Source organism: Arctopsyche grandis, chromosome 1 (assembly GCF_051622035.1).
Source record: "Arctopsyche grandis isolate Sample6627 chromosome 1, ASM5162203v2, whole genome shotgun sequence".
Lineage (NCBI taxonomy): Eukaryota > Metazoa > Arthropoda > Insecta > Trichoptera > Hydropsychidae > Arctopsyche > Arctopsyche grandis.
The window spans coordinates 19895486-19917072 of NC_135355.1; the positions used below are offsets into that span (position 1 = coordinate 19895486).

The 21587-nt window shown below is 32.1% G+C and overlaps 2 protein-coding genes across 5 annotated transcripts in view; one reads left to right on the plus strand and one right to left on the minus strand.

The window, feature by feature from the left end:
• Window positions 1-6384, plus strand: part of LOC143912207 (chitinase-like protein EN03) — a 54466-nt gene extending 48082 nt beyond the window's left edge. For all 3 annotated transcript variants that reach the window (XM_077431459.1, XM_077431465.1, XM_077431475.1), the window contains one exon: window positions 5377-6384. The gene's annotated coding sequence lies outside the window, so the exon portion shown is untranslated. The remainder of the gene's footprint in view (window positions 1-5376) is intronic.
• Window positions 6385-9483: 3099 nt separating this feature from the next.
• ttv (exostosin glycosyltransferase 1 ttv) overlaps window positions 9484-21587 on the minus strand; it is a 224634-nt gene continuing 212530 nt past the window's right edge. The window contains exons 7-9 of one of the 2 annotated variants that reach the window (XM_077431220.1): window positions 12566-12795; window positions 11207-11221; window positions 10172-10352 (exon numbers count right to left, since the gene is read on the minus strand). In XM_077431220.1, the coding sequence (XP_077287346.1) occupies window positions 10172-10352; window positions 11207-11221; window positions 12566-12795 (426 nt within the window). Of the gene's footprint in view, window positions 10353-11206; window positions 11222-12541; window positions 12796-21587 lie in introns of both variants that reach the window. The other variant, XM_077431210.1, reaches the window with a different exon arrangement.

The window sequence follows — 21587 nt, forward strand, 5'->3', positions numbered from 1 at the left end:
TGCAGACTCCTATTTTGAATGAAGCATAACTGCCCCTAGCTGATAGTGATTGAACTGTGAAGTTCTGATCAATTCGTCCCAACTTCCTACATAAATAATGCTTTATTTGAGTTTCTGTAGACTCACGTTTCAGATAGAATAAATGAATAAAACGTTTATCGGAGACAGCTTTTAGATGCTCATCTTCAATACCCGAGCAACGGATGAAAGACTGCCTCTGAGACCGTTGAGACTGAATTGGAGACTTAGAAACTGCATCTATCAGAGAAGCCTTCCGTGGTGCAGGAGTTGACGCAGGTGATGGATAAGGTATTGGAAGGCTGGCATGCGACGCTCCATTGTGAGTAGCCGAGCAACGGATGAAAGATTGCCTCTGAGACCGTTGAGATTGAATTGGAGACTTAGAAACTGCATCTATCAGAGAAGCCTTCCGAATTGCAGGAGTTGGCGCAGGTGATGGAGAAGGTAATGGAAAGCTGGCATGCGACGCTCCATTGTGAACGGCGGCAGGAACAGCAGTCTTCGGAGAAGCGTCAGCAAGAGAAGCAGCTAAGTCCGGACGGGACAACAAAGCGCTCTTTGACACTTTGTTACGGCGCTTACGTTTGCTTATGCCCTGATCGGCCGGCCGCGCCGCTGCAGGTGGAGCATGGGTTGGAGACAAAGTAGAAACCATCCTTGCAGCCTCCATTTGAGCAGTCAGGGCACGTAAGGAATCTGCGAAGAATATCTTGAACTCACGCGAATCCTCCACCAGACCATCAATTGCTAGCTTGAGGTCAATCAGTCGCTGAGAGTCATGCGCCTCCTCTTCCTCTCGTGCGACCGTGACAATTTGAGAGGTGGCAACCAATATATCAGAAATCCTGGAATTGGAAAGGAGATTTCCCCCAGATAGAACGTCTTTGATTGAGTCACACAGTCTGTAAATGCACTCAAAACGAGACATTGTGAAACTATTGATAACCGAAATTATTGAAATCAAACAAAAAACACAACACAAGCACTTTTTCACTATGATTAAACAAAAATATAAATTCAAATTATTTTTATTACACGTCGAAACAAATGACAAAATTTTATTAATTCTTCATGTTGAAAATTCGTCACAATTTTCAGATAAGAAATTAAAACACTTCACTATTATAAACAAGCGGGTTTTTTATCACACTATTAATATTTAATATTTACAATCTTGCAAAACACAGACACTTTAGAAACGGTTAAATTATCGTTAATTTAACCCGATTAACGGAAGACCGACACTGCAACTAGTTAGCAGTTGTGTAACGTAGCAACACATATATAACACATATATTATAAAGCAACCTCCACCGGCAGAGTTGTTGATATGAGCCGTTATATTTGAAAGTAGCAAAAGTCCACTGTTCTTCATTTCGTGAAATATATCGCAAAACATTAAATTTAATATTTTGCGTTAAACAATATTTAAAAATACTGATGGCCTGTAATAAATTTATTTTGCGTTTCCGAGATGCAAACAGAAATAATAATCATTGATTTTAAATTTGATACACTTAACGGCAGGTAAAAAAAACACCTTTGAACAGGTAAAAAAAGTATGTCGAGTGTGACTCATTATTCAACTAATCCATACAAATTAGCCGATACAACATTTTCTTTTAAATTCAAAACAATTCAACTAATATAAAATTTAGATTATCAAATTTGGGTATCGTTAGTCTACTTGGTACTACCAGTAGTATTGGTATCGAAGGTAAAATTTTGGACAAAAATCGGTGGTACTGTTATTGGAATCCCATACATATGTAGATATGTATGTATATCGTTAAGCCCAATTAATGGACTCTGTACTTCTACTATTAAAAGTGGAATTTGTGTTTGAATTCAATTGAAAGTTTTCTTAATCTTTTATATGATAAAAATTTCCCTTTTGAAAGTTTCATTACATGAAAAATGTCCGTTTTGTGATTGATGATCTTATTCATAATAACAAATTTCCCATATTTATAATGCATGCTGTTTCCTTATAAAATGATATGAAAGAAAACTACATAGTAAATAAAAGAAGAAAATCTCACCTATTTTTAAATAACAATATACCTATATATAATAATATTTACAGAGAGCGGCAGTTTTGAATATTTCTGAATTTCATAAGGTGAATCTAGTTCAGCAGCATTGGAATAGCAATTTCCGTCAAAATGTTATTTCTTCTCGTTTGAAGGGTGAATTTCGAGGGTGCTACAGGAATATTTACGTCGGTTTGCCAGTGACGCTTTTCAAAATATCTGCCGGAGACGGGATTGCGAGAGGTCCGCGGACCCGCGAAAAATATAGCCCCAATTGGCCGACTCAAGTGGATACTAAATCACGCGAATTTTTTTTATTTATTTCGACCAGCCTAACACCCGCTCTGAAGGGTTGCATTCTATGTACATACATATTATGTTCAAAACATACAAACGGAAAAAAATAAATGTACATATGTATGCGAATCTTTATCGGAAATCCTCTTGAGATATCTTCTAGGACTGTAAATAGGAAAATGAGATAACTGGACCGTGAAAATTTTCCCGTGTACATAATAATTTCCTCTGAGATTTGGATGCATTGTGCGAAGGCAAAAGGTTGTTGGTCCATTAGCATATATAAAGCATCATAGTGAAAACTATATTATTAATTAATTATTTTGCTATTTAAGTACACCTTCATCTAACTTCATACATACAAAATACATGTGTATGAATGTACATATGTACATACATACATATAATACATCGATTTTTAGCGTAATCGTTTTCATGCAATATAATCGATGAATCTAATTTACGAAGTTCTTGAACAAACACAAACTATATTAATATTAAATTTCACCGGATATACACATGTACATCATATATATAAAGACGGTAATCTGTGTGTGTGTGTGTGGGTGTGTGTGTGTGTCCTAACTCTCGCCAAACCGCTAAAAATCGATAAATTCATTTTTCGACGAGACGACTTTGTCGCGACTCGAACTGATCACCCCAAATAGCCTGAATATAGGTCTAATGCTCCGTACGCACCAAGCCAACGACGATTTTGGGCCAACTTTTAAAACCAGTAGCGTACAAAATATCGAAATAAAAATTAAATTAAAAAATTTAAATTAAATATCAAAATTAAGCTAAAGAGCGAGATTGAGCTAAAATTAGATCATCGTTGATGTTTTGAATTACAACAATGTTTTGAATTACGACGATACGCATTACAACCAGAGAAATATTATAATTTCTCCGATTACGAGCGAAAAAAACCTTGTTGTTATTTCTTATTAAAAGTCGTCACGATATACTACTGTGTTTCGGGCGTCAATTAAACATTTAACAAAAAAAATGTCGGTGATTTGTCAAAGGGTTTTTTTTCTTTTGTCGAAATAAAATTAATAATCACACATTATCCGATAAATTTTACCTCCGAGATGAATTTAATTATTTGATTTATTTCGACGAGAGAAACAATTGAAGACATTATCTGATAAATTTTACCTCTGAAATGATTTAATTAATTGAATTATTTCGTCGAGAGAAACAATTAAAGACTAAAAAAAATTCGATTGATATACCGACAACGCACCGAATTGCGACGATCGCTCGGTCACCCATACTAATACATGATATAACTGTGCATTACGCGGAAGTAAAAATAATAATTCTTTGATTTTTTTTCGATCTTAGTGCGTATCTTCGTAAGTCAAAACATCTTCGACAAACAAAAGTCGAGGATTACCTGTATGTGATTGTTGATGATCTAATTTTAGGTCAATCTCGAAAATTTATTTAAATTGGGCATGTTGTTTTAACTTTCAATATTTTATTTTAATTTTATATATTGATTATAATTTTATTTTGATATTTGAATTTAATTTTAATATAATAATAATAGTTTTAATTTTGATCTTTAATTTCAATTTTTAAATTTAATTTTTATTTCGATATTTTGCACGCTACTGGTTTTATCCTGCTGGTTAAAACGTTGGCCCAAAATCGTCGTTGGGTTGGTCCGTACGCAGCATAAATTGAGCTAATGGTCACGGGCATCACGCCAAATCCAATTCTTCATTTCGCCTTTTTTTTAAACATTAATTGAAATATTCTTTCTCGCCATATAAAAATACGTAATTATAATAATTTTATTTAGCGAGGTTTTGAACGATTTTTTTTCTTTTCATATAAAACAATTAAATATAAATTTTTAATTGAAATTATTGAAATTAATTTATATTTTAGCGATATTTGAAAAATAAATTTAATTCCAAATCACGGAATCGAACGAAAGCCCCCTCGCCCAGAACAGGTACGCTAGCCATTAGACTCGATTATCCTTTAATGTATATTCGATTATCCTTTAGAAGATGGCCAATCATTCGCGTATTTCCGGCTTTCGTCGAAAATCGACTTTCGTTCGAATCGATTTCCGATTTCATATGATCAACCATCAACCAGTATGGGGAACAAAATTTTTTTTTTCTTCATTTTTTTCATATTTTTAATTTTTTTCATATTATTTTATTATTTTCAGTTTTTTTCAGTTTTTTTCATTTTTTTTTCATTTTTTTTCATTTTTTTCAAATTTTTCATGTTTTTCATTATTTCCATTTTGTTCATTTTTTTCATATTTTTCATTTTTTTCATATTTTTCATTATTTTCATATTTTTCATAGTTTTAATTTTTTTGTGCCTCTGTCTTTCCGAAACCAGTCGATTCCATATCTTTAACTTTATTTTTATTCGAGTTTCAATTTCTTTTCGAAACCACCCGTTGTAATCAACGGGCCCTACACTAGTACATATGTATATATGGACTATAGACTGTGACATGAAAAAAATAATATGGATATAATATGTACATATGTATGTACATACATGTAATATACCATTTTTTTGTTGGTATATTGTATAGTTTCGATATGAATTTTCAATCTGAAATTAAAAAAATAACATTATTAGGGAAAAAATATTAAAAACAGTTTATGGATTTCTATTCGTCAATTTATTATTTCAGAATATTTATTATACATCATATATTTCTTACACGTACATACATATGCATGTACATATACAAACCACCGGGCACAGATACACGAAACTGTATCAGCGGTTAGTCATACAATTTTTTAATCATTTAAATATATTTTATATAATTGTAAATAATAAAATTAAAATATTTATATACATTTAATATATATATATTATATCATCATATTTCAACGACATAGAAAAACTGTACAAAAATTTCAACTAACGATTATTTATTCTTTTAACGTTATTATGTATATCTACACATAGCACTCATCCAAATATAGTATTATTTTTTTATAATTTATGTAAGCTTTAATTTTTTTGTTCACAGGACCTTAAATCACGATGATCATGAAACAACACATCTATTCAAGAGGAATGCGGGCGTAGAATATAAAATAATTGCATCAATATAATTTGACAATTTCTACTTATTAACAATAACCATAGAATTGACCTTATATCGGTAAAGGGATGTACATAAAATTTGATATAATTGAGATATGATTCATTTTATTCGTAAAACCCTGGAAGACATCTTAGGATTTTAAAATATCCAATATTTTAAATTATAAAATTTTAACCAAAATACTTTCCTCAGTGTGCGAATCAAAATAATAAAAAATTCATCCATTTTATAGTGTAATGATAGCTCACAAAAATGTTACGAATGCTCAAAAAAAAATAGTAGCAAATAATAATGATATAAATGGCACGTTTACGCCTTATATCGTATATTAATATTAATTTATATCGTAATTAATATTAATTGACATCAAATAATTTATTTGTAATTTGATTTTCGGCATGAAATGTCGTCTTGTCAAGTCAAGTCGCCCGCGATTGATCCCAATCAACTTTTTGATTAGATTTGAAAAACAAAGTCACTTTAAGGTTCAATATTATAATGATGTAAGGATGGGAAGAAACTGGGATGAGAAGACTTTGTTTTTGTATGCGATTAGTTGCTTTTGTGTGTCTTGATCAAAATCTTATTACAACAGTCGGTTTGTTGTTGTTATCGTTGACTTGAACGAAAAAGTTAAGTTTTAATTAACGACTACGTTCAATTCTTCAAACCGCACGAAGCCATAATTGTTTAATAATTATATTTGCCTTTGGATTTGCTCTTAATGCAAATTAATGCACCGATCTTATTTAAGAGTATAATCTTAAAAATGCATTGAAAGACAAAAAAATTTCTTCTTTGATTACTGAAAAATAAAATATTTTTAGTATAATTTTTGATTATAAATACATTTAAAATATCCTACACCAATGATACAATAAGGAATGTGAAAATATATGTTATTCATAAATAAAAATCATTATTTCACATATATTTAAGATGCAATATTAAATATATTAATATATAAGACTTATATAAATAAATTCGTATTAAAATAAAAGATAATAAATATATAATTAAAAGAGAAAATAATTTGGATATTTTATCGTTAATTCATACCTGTTAAATTAATCAGTCGCTTAATGTCAAATACATACATTTTAAGAAGTGACAAATTCTTAGGAAAATTATTCAATTGATAGTGATAAATATATGCACCTTATTTGGTATCGAGTTGGCCATAAGTAACATTATTACATGCTTAATTGGATATATGTAGAGTAACTTTTGAAAAAGTCACGCTAGAAACTGAAACTCTACAAACTTATTTACATAATTTAATATATCATGTGAATAAAACACCATCTACATACATACATCCATTTATTCAGCAACGTTACTTAAGACCCACTCCTTATCATCGTGACACGACCTGATAAAGCCAGAATTATTAAATGCCGTCATGTGTGTGAGTGATAATTTGCGCGAAGTTCCAGATGAGCGAGACGAAACTAATTTGAGTAGTCCGATGTGTCAAAATAAGTTTATGATGTGAATCCAGGTTTAATTTCAAAAGCTTTCGTCGCCTCCTCGCTCCTCCTTTTCCTCGTTTGTCAAGTGCCTACTAGAAAGGTGTGCCAGTAGCAAAGAGTCTGGGTGTATCGCGAAATACGAGTGTGGAAAATTCACCCCCTAGTATTTTTATATAAATTTTCAAGAGCAACAGTAGCAGGTGGGGCGCCAACTTTTTCCCTCAACCTTAATAAATATGGGCTGTCGCGTTTGCCTGTTTTCGCCGGGGGCCTCCATCGTTAAGGAGGCCGTAAACTTATCGCGGGTCAGGAACATTTGATATTATTATAGCTTTTCGGGATAAAAAAAGTAAAACTTCAGGTTTTTTCTCGCACCCTGCACACACACTCACATAACAAGCAAGTTTCGATTAATACAAAGTCACATGAAAACTAAAAACTTTATAAAAATGTACATACATATATGTAGTACGGAACGCTATATGCTCGGCATTACGAGGAAATATAGATAACGAAACACACAAGTGAGTAGTATGACAGGGATAGTTGACACAGTTAGGTATGTGAAGAGATTGAAATGGTAATGAGCGGGTCGCGTTGCTAGAAGACTAGATATTGCAATACCAGTATACCGGATTACTGGCAAATCGGCAAAATTTCGCCACTAGTAAATACCGGTAATTATTCAATCTAGGTTAACGGTTTTAGAAAAAGAAACCATATACATTTATGTAATCTATGAAAAAAATCCACTTTTTTCATTTACGGTAAATACCAGTATATCGTTAGTAAGAAAAATCATTTACCGTTTACCGGTTTATGAAAATTGACGGTAAATTGCAATCCACATAGAATACTGGACGTTAAAGTGTTCAAATGGTTCCCAAAAGAGAGTAAAAGGGTAGATTAGATGAGTTGATATAGTGAGAAAAATGTTTGGGGTGAGATAGATGGCAGTTGCTCCAAGCGGAAGCGTATTGGAAAAGCTTCCACCCAGCATGGGATGATGAATGGCTGTTAATGATGATGATTCATGCACTCAGGTAAATAATTCGCATTGAACTATTGAAGTTAATTCTGTCATAAAATTATGCTAGTAATCTACTCTATACGAATTCAATTTATTGTAATTGAATATTTGTACTAAAAAAATCTGTATATATCCAAAAAAAGTCATTTTCAAGCAACGTAATTTGTACGGTTAAAAAGAACACGAGAGATAAAAAACAAAAGTTGAAAGACTACCGTAGTTGTATTATACAACAGTAGGTGTATCCGCAGTAGATAACAGGGCTCAATTCGTGTGTATTTATTTGTTAGTTAAAACGAAAGTAATAGATAGATCTGTATTTGATAACAATTTTAAGAGGAAGATATAAAATAATTTGAATAAGTGCACCAATTGAGATGAAGAAATGAAATTCAAATTAAAAAAGGAACTCAAATTAAGCTACAAACGTACTGTAACGTAGATATTAGGTAACTCGTCGATCACTAGTTTACTAGCACTGATCATCTGATGGCGCGTTCGATCCAAAAAGGCCTCGGCGTATAAACAAGCGGTATACAACAACCAATAATGTCTCGCGATCCATCGACCAATGATCTCTCTGTGCTGAGGGTACACGCCGTGTATAAATATTCGGCGGATTTGTTCTGTGCATTCATTCAGAGCTGGCTGGCCAGCGGATCAACAACAATAAGCTACCCGTACCACTACTCGCTGCGTCTTTCACTGCAATCTTGGAAACACATTTTCACGTCTACGCTACAGTACTATTATAAATAAAGAATTGACTTTTCACATTGTGTGTGGTAGAACTACGGGAAATAAATCACAAGCGTGCAAGCAAAATCGGATATACTGAAATTTATAATTGACATTTAATTGCAAGGGGAAAAGCTTTTACAAACCAGATGCATGTGAATTATTAGCGTGGACTCGTGTTACTAAACAGATTCGACGGCGACATATTAAAACGATGTCAAAATGCGACCAATAATTACATAGCATATCGGCGAACCGCACAGACCGCAGTAACACAAGCTCAATTAATGCTTTATTTTCGAAATTAAACAATAGTTAATTCACATAAATTCAAAGTCCAATACCGACACTGTCACTGAAATGAAATCATTTGCGACATTCGCGAAATTAAATCATTGGAAATGAATGGAGCCAGTCATGAAAATCGGTTGAACACACTAAATAAAGTTCTATATATAATATATGTATGTAGGTATATAAGTAATGATTATCAATATGCATATAACAAGATTAATCGCGTCGAAAACAAAATTAGCATACTCGACGAAATTATATCTACTAGGTCTACATACATAGTACATCTGTATAATTTATTATAATTGGACGCATGATTCGTACATTCGAATACTGCACAACTATTGGTCAAAAACTCGACGAGTAAAATTATAGAACCAATCGATGTTTGTATTCGACAGTCGTCCAGAACTAAAAACTAAGTGTAACTTACAAAAAATAAAATACATATGCAGGTTTAATAAATTCAGGAAATAAAAAATAAAAACAAAATATAGAACGTTAAGTACAAATAGTCTTTCATTAGTAGTAGAATTAGATTAAATAAAAATCTCCATAAAATGGCACTTAATAACAATGTTTACATACAATGAGCCAACACGATTATGTGAAAATGGCCCAAATTGAATAACAAACTATTTAATCATGCACCGAGTGAATCTCGAGAAAGTGACCTGAAAAACACGTATTACTCTAGGAACAAAAAAAACACCGATCTATATAATGTAATGTAATATATAAATAAATAAAACACTGACACATTCATAACGTTAATACTTATAAAATTGACAAGCATACTTATGGCAATAATTCAATTTAAAATTTAAAATTGTAAGATTATTAAAAATATAAATATTCACGATTTCCATTCGATCTTTAGTATTTTTATCAATAATTTCAGTAAAAATGCAACTTATCATTTATATCGACAGCATAAGCTCAAGTCTCAATTGAAAGCCTTTGGCATACATCTTAGACGGGTCCATACATCTTACCTAATATTAATATGCGGACAAATATCGCACAATTTAATGAAAAACTAGAATTCATCTTCGTTTTTATTGAGATGTTGGCAAATCGCGCTTTACTCTTATTAATTTACTAAGAAACATCCTATGTCAGCCTTCTTGTCTCAAGCGTTGGAGGAAGGTCCAGGAAAATTCGTCTAGAAATCAGGCCTTCGTTAGCTGCCGACCAGCTCGATTTGGCGATACTTCTTGCGCAGATTGGACACGGGATCTTTGAACAGCATTGGATCCAACCTAACACGACTCCTGACCAGAGGCATGTACCCGAATACGGCGGCGAACGTATTAAGACATGACTGTCGCTGGATGAAGTGGTCTGGGTCATTCCACGGAGACCTGTGAAAAAATACGTAATTAATTAAATTTGGCCATACTGCCATTTGGAAATATTTTTTTATTTGACATGTTGACCTTGTTAAATGTATGAGCGTTGCTCATTTAATCAAGTTGAGCGTTTGTAAAAGAGTGGATAGGAAGTTGAATATTATATACATACATAATACATAATACATTTGTATGTACATACATACGTATAAACATATTTTTGGAAAAATTATCACAAATTTATAACAATCAAGCAAATGTTTATAAGTATGTGAATTCAAAATATTCCGCTAATAACAGTCAATAGAAATAAAATAAAATAAAGGACGAGGAAATCCGAAGATTAAAGGTGCGTGTAAAAACGCAAGTTCCGAGACAAATTTTCAGCATCGTCGACGAAACCGCAATACGAAAACTTTCAGAATATATTATTGAGCCAGCCCCGGTTATTTACAGCCGCTGCGGGGGTTCAGAGGGCAGAGAGGTGAAGATCTGATATTTGGGCTGAATTTGTGTGTTTTATCACAAAGTTAAAGCTGATAAAGCTGGTCGGCCGTGATGCTACATAAACTTGGAAGCGAGAATTCGAGAAAAAATGACGCTCGTTTATAAAATGTATCATGTTTAAATAGCCAGCATGAAAAAATTATGTTAAAAATCTTATACAGGGATAAGCTGAAATTTACAATAAGAGAAACAATTCAAAAGGATATTTCACAATAATATTTGACGGCTTCTTGAGTGGCGCCACAGGGAGCTTTACGAATAAATTGGTGTTTCATAAAACTTCCACTTTGGAACACACAAGTATAAACAGCAGTGGGTAGAAAATATAGACGCGAAGATACTGGGATGGGTGGGCAAACCTCCCGAGATTTCTTCTTTTGCCTTTTTAAAGTTATGCAAATTAAATTGGGGAGAAAAGTAAAATGAGGTTACGTGAAAAAGAAAAGAAAAGTGCGCGGTGCTATGGCACACCGACGCGCGATTACTTTTGAGTGTTTCGCAAACATAAGAAAAACCCCCACTTCTCTAGTATACTCTAGTATAATACATACTGGGAGACGTCTGTTATTGTATATCAAAAAGAGAAACAGGGTTCAAAATGAAAAGGGGAGGAAGGCTAACGCATTAAAAACGTGCAGATGTACTCATAATCCGTGCAGACGGGGCGCTTTTTGAAGAGTTTTTTTTCCTTTATAGCCTAAATATGAGAAATGACTTGAGAGGATTTTTACTTTTTTTTTCTTCTCATAAGGTTATACAGCGAATGTAGAAGATATATCTTAACATTATGACAGACTAAAAGCTTCATATACGTTCACATACATACCTAAGATTTTTTTATTATCAATAACGCCATTTTTATTCATTAAATGTGTGACAAGTATGTATCGGCACTGTTACGATTTTCTAAAATCGCATCACCGAATGTGACAAGGTTGTCACATCAATTGAATTTTTCAGTACGACGTTTCCCAACATTTTAATTAACATATATGTACACATATACATAAAAACATATGAATGTACATACAATTCTTATTTATTTTTATATATGAAAATGACTAAATGAAAAAAAAACACAAAATTTATTATACATATGTAGTACAGATCAAAAGATTTTTAACTTATTGGAAGTTCGTATATTAAATTGAAAACCACATATTGAACAATAAAACCGAACTTTACAAACAGCAAAAAGATTTATTAAAAGTAGTGGAGGTGATATCGAAAAAATGCAAGCCATAAAAACAAAATATTTCTAGAAACTAAAGCCCCGAAATTTTAAACTTACATAGCTCACATTGGCACTGATCTGATCATGTACCAGTACGTACATAAACTGTCATGGATAGGGTGACCATATGTTCCGTTTTGACAGGGACACTACCGTTTTTTACGAACTTTGAGTTCATCCCGTAAATTGTTTAAGTAACAATTTGTAAATTGTTAAATCCTTGTTTTTCCAAACTTTTTTCCCAAAACCAAATACTATTATATAAATATACATTTAAAAACAATATATTCATTTTAAATTAACATTAAAATATTTTGTTACTTGATTCATTTAACATGTCTTTGAAAAAAAAAAGTTACATAGAGGGGATAATTTTTTGCGGAGCGTCCCGTTTTGAGTCCTGGAAAATATGGTCACCTTAATTATAGGTTACAAAATTTATATATTGAGGCTTATGCACCTGGCTCCCGCAGTCTGTGGTGGCTCCTTGTACTGCTTCCTCTGGGTGAGTTTAAGTGGTGGTCGTCGTGTGACATGTGCTACTAAGCAGTTCATGAGGATATCCTCACAATTGTTTGTCTGGGCAACCGCTTTGTGCAGCAGGGGAGGAAGCCATCTCGTGTAAAGATCGTGGTAGTAGCGATGGTACACAGCCGCACCGGTCAACACGATTGAATACTCGTTCGTCCAGCGAGACGTGTAACCCCAAGCACCCTGAAACACCACAAACATCAACATACACCCTTGTAATCAAACGAGTGGTTTTTGGAAAGGAAATGCTAGGTCGAGTGATTTTAAATTTAAGTAATTGTTACGATAGTAATTATATTTACTATCATAATAATAATGATCTAGTAATTATAACGATAATATAAACATTAATAATAATAACTGAGCGATTATACTAATTATGTGCCTTTGGAATTGTACAAAACACTAAGAATCATAAATCATTAAGACAACAAATTATTTGGTTAGTTTATAATTCCAATAGATGTCAGTAAAAAATTAAAAATTTATCAGTAATTAATTATAAACTTGACCAAAATATTATTCTAAATGATCAGTAGAATATAATAAAGATCAGTAAATTATTCATTTTTGTTATCAGTAAATAAATCTTTTATGATCAGTATTTTATTTAAATACTGATCAAAAATGATTTTCTATCAGTGAAATTATAATTTTTGACAGTTGGATGATAGCGCGTCGCCCCGATATTGCCCATTCCCACTCTCTTCATGGTCCACACATAGTAATATACAATACATCCAAACACATCTTTTTTTTTAGTTTTATTTCATTAATATTTTCACAAAAAAAATTATCTTAGCAGCCAACACTTATTTATTTAAGGGTCATGTTAGCTAAGGTTAAGTTAGAGTTGGACCTATTCATTTAAGATTATATTGTTAGGGTCGGTATTATTCAGTCTCACTGTCTTAACCTAGAGCGAGGGGCGAGGACTGAGGGGGTTTAAAAAGGAGAGGGAGGGGAGATTATTAAAAGAATTTTGCTTAGTGGTAAATTTCATCAGGATTTTTTATACCAGGAGCCATAATGCGATATGGCAACACTGACGATTTTCTGGCTGTCAAAATGAAATGATCATTTTTAAATTATATTACTGATTATCGGTTTATAATATTCATAAACCGATTCATATTATTATCTGATTATTTTGGTTTAATAACTGATTATTTAGTTTAATAACCGAGTATATGACAACTGATCACAGCGTACTGATCATTTGGAATACTCACTAATAATTTCGAAATATTTACTGACAATTTGGTTGTTTTTGTTGATGAATAAATTACTGATAAATTAAATACACGCCAGTCATTAACTAAGACAGGAGTATCAATAGTCAAATGTATCCTTTCTAAAGAATTAGTTATGCTAATGGTACAAATATTTACGATAAGTATTGGATAAGTACAAATACATATATGTATGTATGACCACCTAATTTTTGGCGAAAAATCTGCGATGCCTGAATAATATTTTAACCACCACTGGTTAAAATTTTAAGACCGAGATATAAACTCTCAATGAAGGGAAAGATCTTTCGACCGCTTTCGAAAGAATTCGCGCCAAGGAGAATTTGCCTTTTCGAACGTAGTAGCGAACTTTTGAAGAGCCGTAGTAGCAAATATGCGACCTTTAAAATAAAATATAAATTAAAGAATTAAAATCGGGTGCCAATGAAGATTTTAGCCCTGTGTGCACGAAGGAATTTAAAATAAATTGGAAGTATAATATTTTATATTGGTGTAGATGGAACTCGGAAGTTTGAAAAGACGGTCTGTGTAATGTTCCTCGTAAAAACTTGTACTCCAGATGCATTTTTCAATAATCTGATGATGATTTTTAATAATTTGATTTATTACCGGGCTAAACACATAATCAGTGATTTATTAATCACACTAACATATTTAGTATATGTACGTACATATGAACATATCGATGATTTATGGCACAGATATTGTACATATGTTCATTTTTGGATTTGTATCGAATTTTATTGATTTTAATAATAATTCAGATTTTTCCTTTCAAGGTAATTTATGTGGTATACATATATTACCTCGAAAGGAACAACCTGCATTATTCCAGCATCTACAAACTTAAAATTCAAAAATGGACATAAAATATCTGTGCACTAAGCCATCTAAATATGTACAATGTATATTATGTATGTATATAATACTTGGACAGAGAGCATAGTCGATGGGTTCAAAATTTCTGTTTGGTAATATAAAATATGTTACGTATTAACAAAAAAATAGAAGTAAAGAAATTTACATACATACATATGTACATATATGTTTAATGTATGTATGTATGTATGTATGTATATATAAAAAACTATATAAACTATTTATCTATACTTGGTGCGAACATAATATAATACATATAGCGCAGTGGTGAAATTCAGTAGAATTTATGTATTTTCTTTGGAGACCATAGCTAGTAGGCTACATCATTTTTCATGAATACAAATTATCCGAAAGAGCGCACTCCGGTTACGCAAATGCTAAAAATCCGAATACAAAAATAGCAAAAGAAAAGAAAAACCCAAACTGAGGATACATAAGAAACACCGTAGCCATAGAGATAAAGACGCTACGATACATAAAATCGTAATAAAAAAATAAATAGGGGTCCTCGCGGGTCCGCTCAGATTAGAGTCGCTAAGGAGCTGGCGAAAGCCGAGTTCCGAATAAAAAAAAAGCGACGCCCTGGGGCGAAGCTTTCGCTGAGACACAATATAAGCGGAGACATTCAAGTGAGGTGGAAGAGCGGGAGGGTGAAAAAATATGTGTTTGGGGGGGATGTGAAGTAGGGGTTGAAAGACGTCGCCGGCGGCTAGATGGGATTTCGGTTTTATTATGCAGCCTCCAGACGGTCGCATTAGCCGGAAAAGATAAGGCATTAAGGGGCTGTCGCCCCTGGCGATAGCCCCTTCGTATTTACGTGTCCAACAATCTGCCATATCGCTTTTACTCGCTATAGATCTCACATGAAGGATCACTTTGAAACGCTTCCTGCATTTCTAAGCAAGCAAAATATTTTTACATATAAAATCTATTTTATGTACACATGTATTAATATCAACTCAATAATTTAGCCAGCAGCATAGCTCGGACGTTAAGCTTCTGCTTACCGTCAAGAAGGTGCCGGGTTCTATCCCTGAATGAAAATGAATTTTTCAGAGTATGCTGTTGGTCAGACCTGGATTTGTGACTACAGGTTGATCGTTTCCTATCAGAGTTTGCCAATTTTCTCTGATTTCATTGTTGAAACGGTTCCCGGAAAAAAAATTGGCTAAAAATCCTTCCTACCTACTATGTCACCACTATTTGAAAAATTTGATTGATGTACAATAAAAATTTATGTACAATTCATAGATGTCTCGTTAATTTGCGAGTTTTTTCAGTGTCTCGCAATTCAACGACTTATAATAAAAATGCAGTATTTGTATTTGTAATTGGCCAGGAAGGCGCATTGGGATTTACCTGTAAGGCCTTCCTGGTATATATGTAAAATAAAAATAAAATAAATAAAATTTGTATGTATATACATACATATCAAGTGTAAAAGTCTGAAATATTGGCTGTAATTTAAATTTTAAAATATCGAATATACATGTTCATATGTACGCATGTACATATATATATATGTACATACATACAGTGAGCGACAAAAAGGTACGCATTTTGATTTCAGACAAACAAACCTTTCAATCTGCCATAAACAAATCAAATTTTTGTTATGGCAGATTAACAAATTTTTAAACTGTTCCTACCCCAATCAAATTTAAAAATCGTTATTCTAAAAATCGTTGCTATTAATTTATTAGTGTGCTCTTTCGTGGCAATAGCATCACATCGAAAAATGTCATCTCCTCACCATATGTCGGCCGATGTAAAAACGGTGATTTTGACTTTCACGAAAGAGGGAGTCGCGATTCGATATATGTATTTCTCGTCGAGTAGGGTTGTGTGCAAAAATTTGGGAAAAAAGTTAATGAAATAGGACAATTAATTAGGGTTCCAGGATCCGGAAGAAAGCCAAATTCAAGGACTCGGAGAATTAATCGTTAATTCAAAATTTCCGGACGATTCTGCATTTCGTTCGCTAAGTTATTAAATCATTTTGCTATTTATAATTAATTTTTAATGTATTAAATATCATCGACATGTTTTAGATCAGCGGTTCCCACCCGTGGTACGGGGTTAATGGTTGGTGGTACGCGAAAAATACAGTAATGGCGGACATGCAGGAATAAATGATTTAAAATCAGAAAAATACCAATATTTTTTATACCATATTTGAAACCTTACATAATTTCTTATCAGGAAACAAGATTCGTTTGTATCGGGATATACGAGAAAATAATTGAACATTTAATAGGGCTGAAATCGTCTTTTACGCAATACTTCCCCAAACCTGAAGAAGCAAACAATTGGATATGAACATTTTCGGACATCAACGACATTATCAATCAAGGAAAAGGAGAACTTGATTGAACTTTCAAGTGATAGCATTTTAAAAGCTGAATTAAAAAAAAAAACGATCGGATAAGAACCCAAACTTCGTCACACGACAAAATCGTTTCTGAACTAAGAAGAGGTTGGTAAAAAAATGTTATTTTTGTTATTAATTTATTATTAATTTTTGGTTATTAATTTTTGGCTAGATATTAGTGAAGAATATAAACAGCTTGCTTGAATTTCTGTTGCCGTTTAATAGCACTGAACTGGTAGAGGCTTCTCTTCATATATATTTATAAAAGACTTAATATATGTACATTTCCGAAAAAAAATCACATGTACACATATATATGCATGTATGTACATGCATTTTTTGTTAAGGACATTAATTAAGAAACATATTTTGTTTCCGATATTCTTAAAAATATCCTAATTAATATTCTATATATATTTCCATATGTACGTACATACATATGTATTAAAAATTTATTAATAAAGTTATTCTCGGATAAAGCAAGATTGCCTTTCCCTCCCGTAAGAAAAATTCTAGCTGTACGCCTGATTTACATACATACATATATTTAAATGTGGATATACATATATCCACAAGCCCTGCCTACGTATGTATGTACATATGTAGGCAGGGTTTTTTTAAAAAAAAAAGGTGCCGGAACTCACTTCTTGTCAAGTTTTTTATTAGAAATAATTATATTGTATTCAAATATAATTTAAATAAAATTTGAAAGCAGCTTTTCATTTGCTTCGAAGCGCATAAAAAAATAAAGAAAATGTATCATTATTATTTTTTTTATTTTAGACAGGTCTATCTTAAACTAGACAAACAAACAAATACAAATACAAAACTAATGGCTAAATGTAAAATAAAATTATAAAAATATATAAATTCAATTTAGGGCATACATTAAATGTAAAAGCTTTTCCGGATATATCTTTTCCAGAATATATTCGCGAATCATTTCTAGTTCGTCTAATTGTAGTCTAGTGGTTGACAAATTTCTAATTTCACTTTCTCCAAATGTCAACCGATTATCAATATATTCAGGCCTATATTTTTGGTCAAGTACGCAAGCCCAAAGTACAAACTCCACTTTTTTTTTTATCTAGCATTAGTTTTTCAATTGACTCTTTTAACGTGGAATCAAATAATTCCGGTTAATAGGAATACTATTCGTTGAAGCTTTTTCGTGAAGTGTAACTCCACGACAACGCAGATTGCTAACAGCAGCTTTAGCTTATTTGTAATAGTGTCCAAAATTATGTTTCCTCTCTTAAAAAAATTAACTTAAAATTAAATATTGTAGGTCTAAACTTAGTTCTGATAATTCTTGAAGAGCGTCACATATCAATTCAAGATCCAATAAGATGTTATTTTTTTCCTAAGGCTATCGTAAGTACACTTATCATTTTTGTCTCATGTTGGATCATTCATCGCTTCTTCAAAATTAATCACAAGCTAGATGCCACCCAACGGGTACTCTTCCAATTTTCAGTACTTCAACGCCTAGTGATTCTGTACGTAAATGCAGTTCTCTATTATTTTTCGGAGAAGAATGGTATAAAACATAAGCAAGTTTATCAATAAATGATTTGAATCTATTGATTCCTGAAATTTCCTTCACAACTTCGCTTACTAATCATTCTAAATCTGTGATTAGCGAAATGCTATAGATATATAAACTATAGTTAAAGAAAAATAATCTGTCAACAATTTCTTCAATCCATTTTACATCGTAACATCGCAGCAGCAACGTCGCATGCTACCGAAATCATTCTTTTTTAATTAATCTTCTGTCATCCCATAAAAATCAAGACATTGGAGTAAGAATTCAAATATTCCTTTTGCCGTTACGTTATCAATATCAATCAAGTCCATAAAAATATTAATCGGTGTTAAACGCAGTTGGAAAAATTTTTGTTGTTTTTTGTACTTTTTCACGAGATGATAATTTTAAATTTTATTTTCAATCTTCTTTTTTTCGGCTTCAGAAATAATTTTTAACGCTGCTTTGTGTGCGATAGAGATTCTCAGTGAAGTGAGCTCAATTGTAGCTTTCTATCTTTCCAAAAATATGTGATTTCAGTGTCGGCGCATTCTTTGGAAAATTTCATTCTCATGGTCGGTTCAATTCCAAGAGTTCTATTCCATTTCTGCATGATGTGCGTCCAAGTTTTATTTTGTGTATGTTCAACCATTCATTTTGTGAACAAAAATTTATTTATAGTTATAATGACCAGCAATCTGGCCAATCATTTTGATTTCTGCTTTTCTTCTCGAGATCAGCTTGGGACGTTTCAGGAACATCAACTTGTACCGATATTTCTAGATTTTCTGTCGTCGTTTCTGTTATTGTTGTCGGCTTTTTATTAAGGGAATCGGCAGCAGCGTTTGAGAAGTAACAAGAGATTTTTTCATTTTTAAACTTCGGGTTAAACTTACATATATGCTAAAAAAATAAAAATAATATTCATTTGAAGCATAAAAAGTGCCGAGAAAAAAGGTGCCGGAACGCCGTTCCACCACGTTACATGGGAAAAAAAGCCCTGTATGTAAGTATCTAATTTTCAATAGTTATTGCATGCCTGATAGCGTCTCATTCGATGATAAACCAGAAGTAGTAAATAATTATTTATATTTAGGTCAAATAATTGACATGTACGGTAGTAAAGAAGAAGAAATAATAAAGAGACGTAGTTTTGTGAGGTCCGAAAAGTTGGCAATCGCCGTTCTGAGCGATCTTATGTTAAATTTTGATCTAGTTTTTAATGTCGAGACTTTACTCTTACAAAATGTTTTTTTACTTTTCAGTTGGCAACCCTACCTTTTATATCTAGTGGGGTTTCTGCCCGCGTTATGGTTATTTTTTTATATTTGAATTTGCAAAGTTGCATATATGTAGTTTTTAAATATCCCAATATATATACATTGTATATGTATGTATATTTATATAAGCTGCAACCTGCAGCAATATGAATCGAAGCGGTTAATATTTACTACTATTTCAATAGTATAGGAAGACGAAATCTGACAGTAATGTATCACTTTGTACTACATATAAGCAGATTAGGTATTATACGTACATACATACATATGTATGTACATGATAGTAATATAACGCGAATATAAATCTTTCTTCAACTCTGGAAAAATATTTTATTTCTGAATCGCGTAGTAGCGAAAGATTTAAAAATGTATAGAACGATATATTATACATATGCACGAAAATATGAATGTATGTACTAAGTACATACATATGCACATATATAAAATATCAACCGTCTGTTTTACAATATGCTCTATATACATATGTAAGTGTTTTTACACAAAATCTACTGTATACGAATTTCACAAGATTTTTTTTTATTTTCATCACATTGATACAAGAATTATACTTGAATTTTTTCGTGACGAGCACACATTTTTAAGGGGTCGAAAAAAATTTTGGAAGAAAAATCGCACAAAAGTAAACTGCCACTTCCGGTTAACGAATGCTTACCAAATTTTAAAAATAACTTGGTATTAAGCTTAAACTTCTAGATATGAAATTTCAGTTCAATAAACCAAAAGGTTTCTGAGTATAACATAAAAAACCTCGATTCTCTAGAGTAAAACTACTCCTTCCGGTTCAGGTAAAAATATTCAAAAAATATTACAGTAAAAAATTTATAATTTCTATTACATGTAAAAAAAATTCAGTCGGATTGGTTTAGCGGTTTGGAAGATATGTAATTGAATTTAAAAAAAGAGGATACCTATAAGGGGAGGTACCGTTCCAGTCGACCTAAAAATTTGAAAAAAATTTACGTCGTGTCGATAAGAATTTCAGTAACCCAAACTAAGTTTCAGTTCGATAGGACTAACGATGGTGTTCGAACGGTGGTCAAAAATTCCCCAAAATACACTGACACACAAGACTTTTTTATTTAAGATTTAATTATTATTTTTTTATTTAAGATTTAATTATTATTTTTTTATTTAAGATTTTATTTTTATTTTTTTATTTAAGATTTAATTTTTATTTTTTTATTTAAGATTTAATTTTTATTTTTTTATTTAAGACAATATTTTTTTTAGATCGTGAAAACGTGATCAGTGATCGATTCTGAGTTCGAATCAGTCAAAATCTCGAATTCGAATTTTCGCACGATCACAAAATCTATTGTTACTACGTACATAAATAAAGTAAAAATCATGTATTTCATTGATTTATCAACATGCTCCGATTTAAACGTATTTTATTAATTTCTTTTTGCACATTCCTTAATGGATGGGAATCACTGCACTATAATATAACATTGTAACGCAATTTATTTTGTATCAAACTTCCGTGCAAACTAAAATTGAAATGTCGATATTGTCATGCGCAGTATAAAAAGTTATAGCAAAAGTATATTTGAAATCGTGTCGAAAGAATGGTGATGGATTCGAGTCGTCTGTTCATTTTTCACGTGGCCTCCAGCAGACGTCAGCATCACATACACACACAC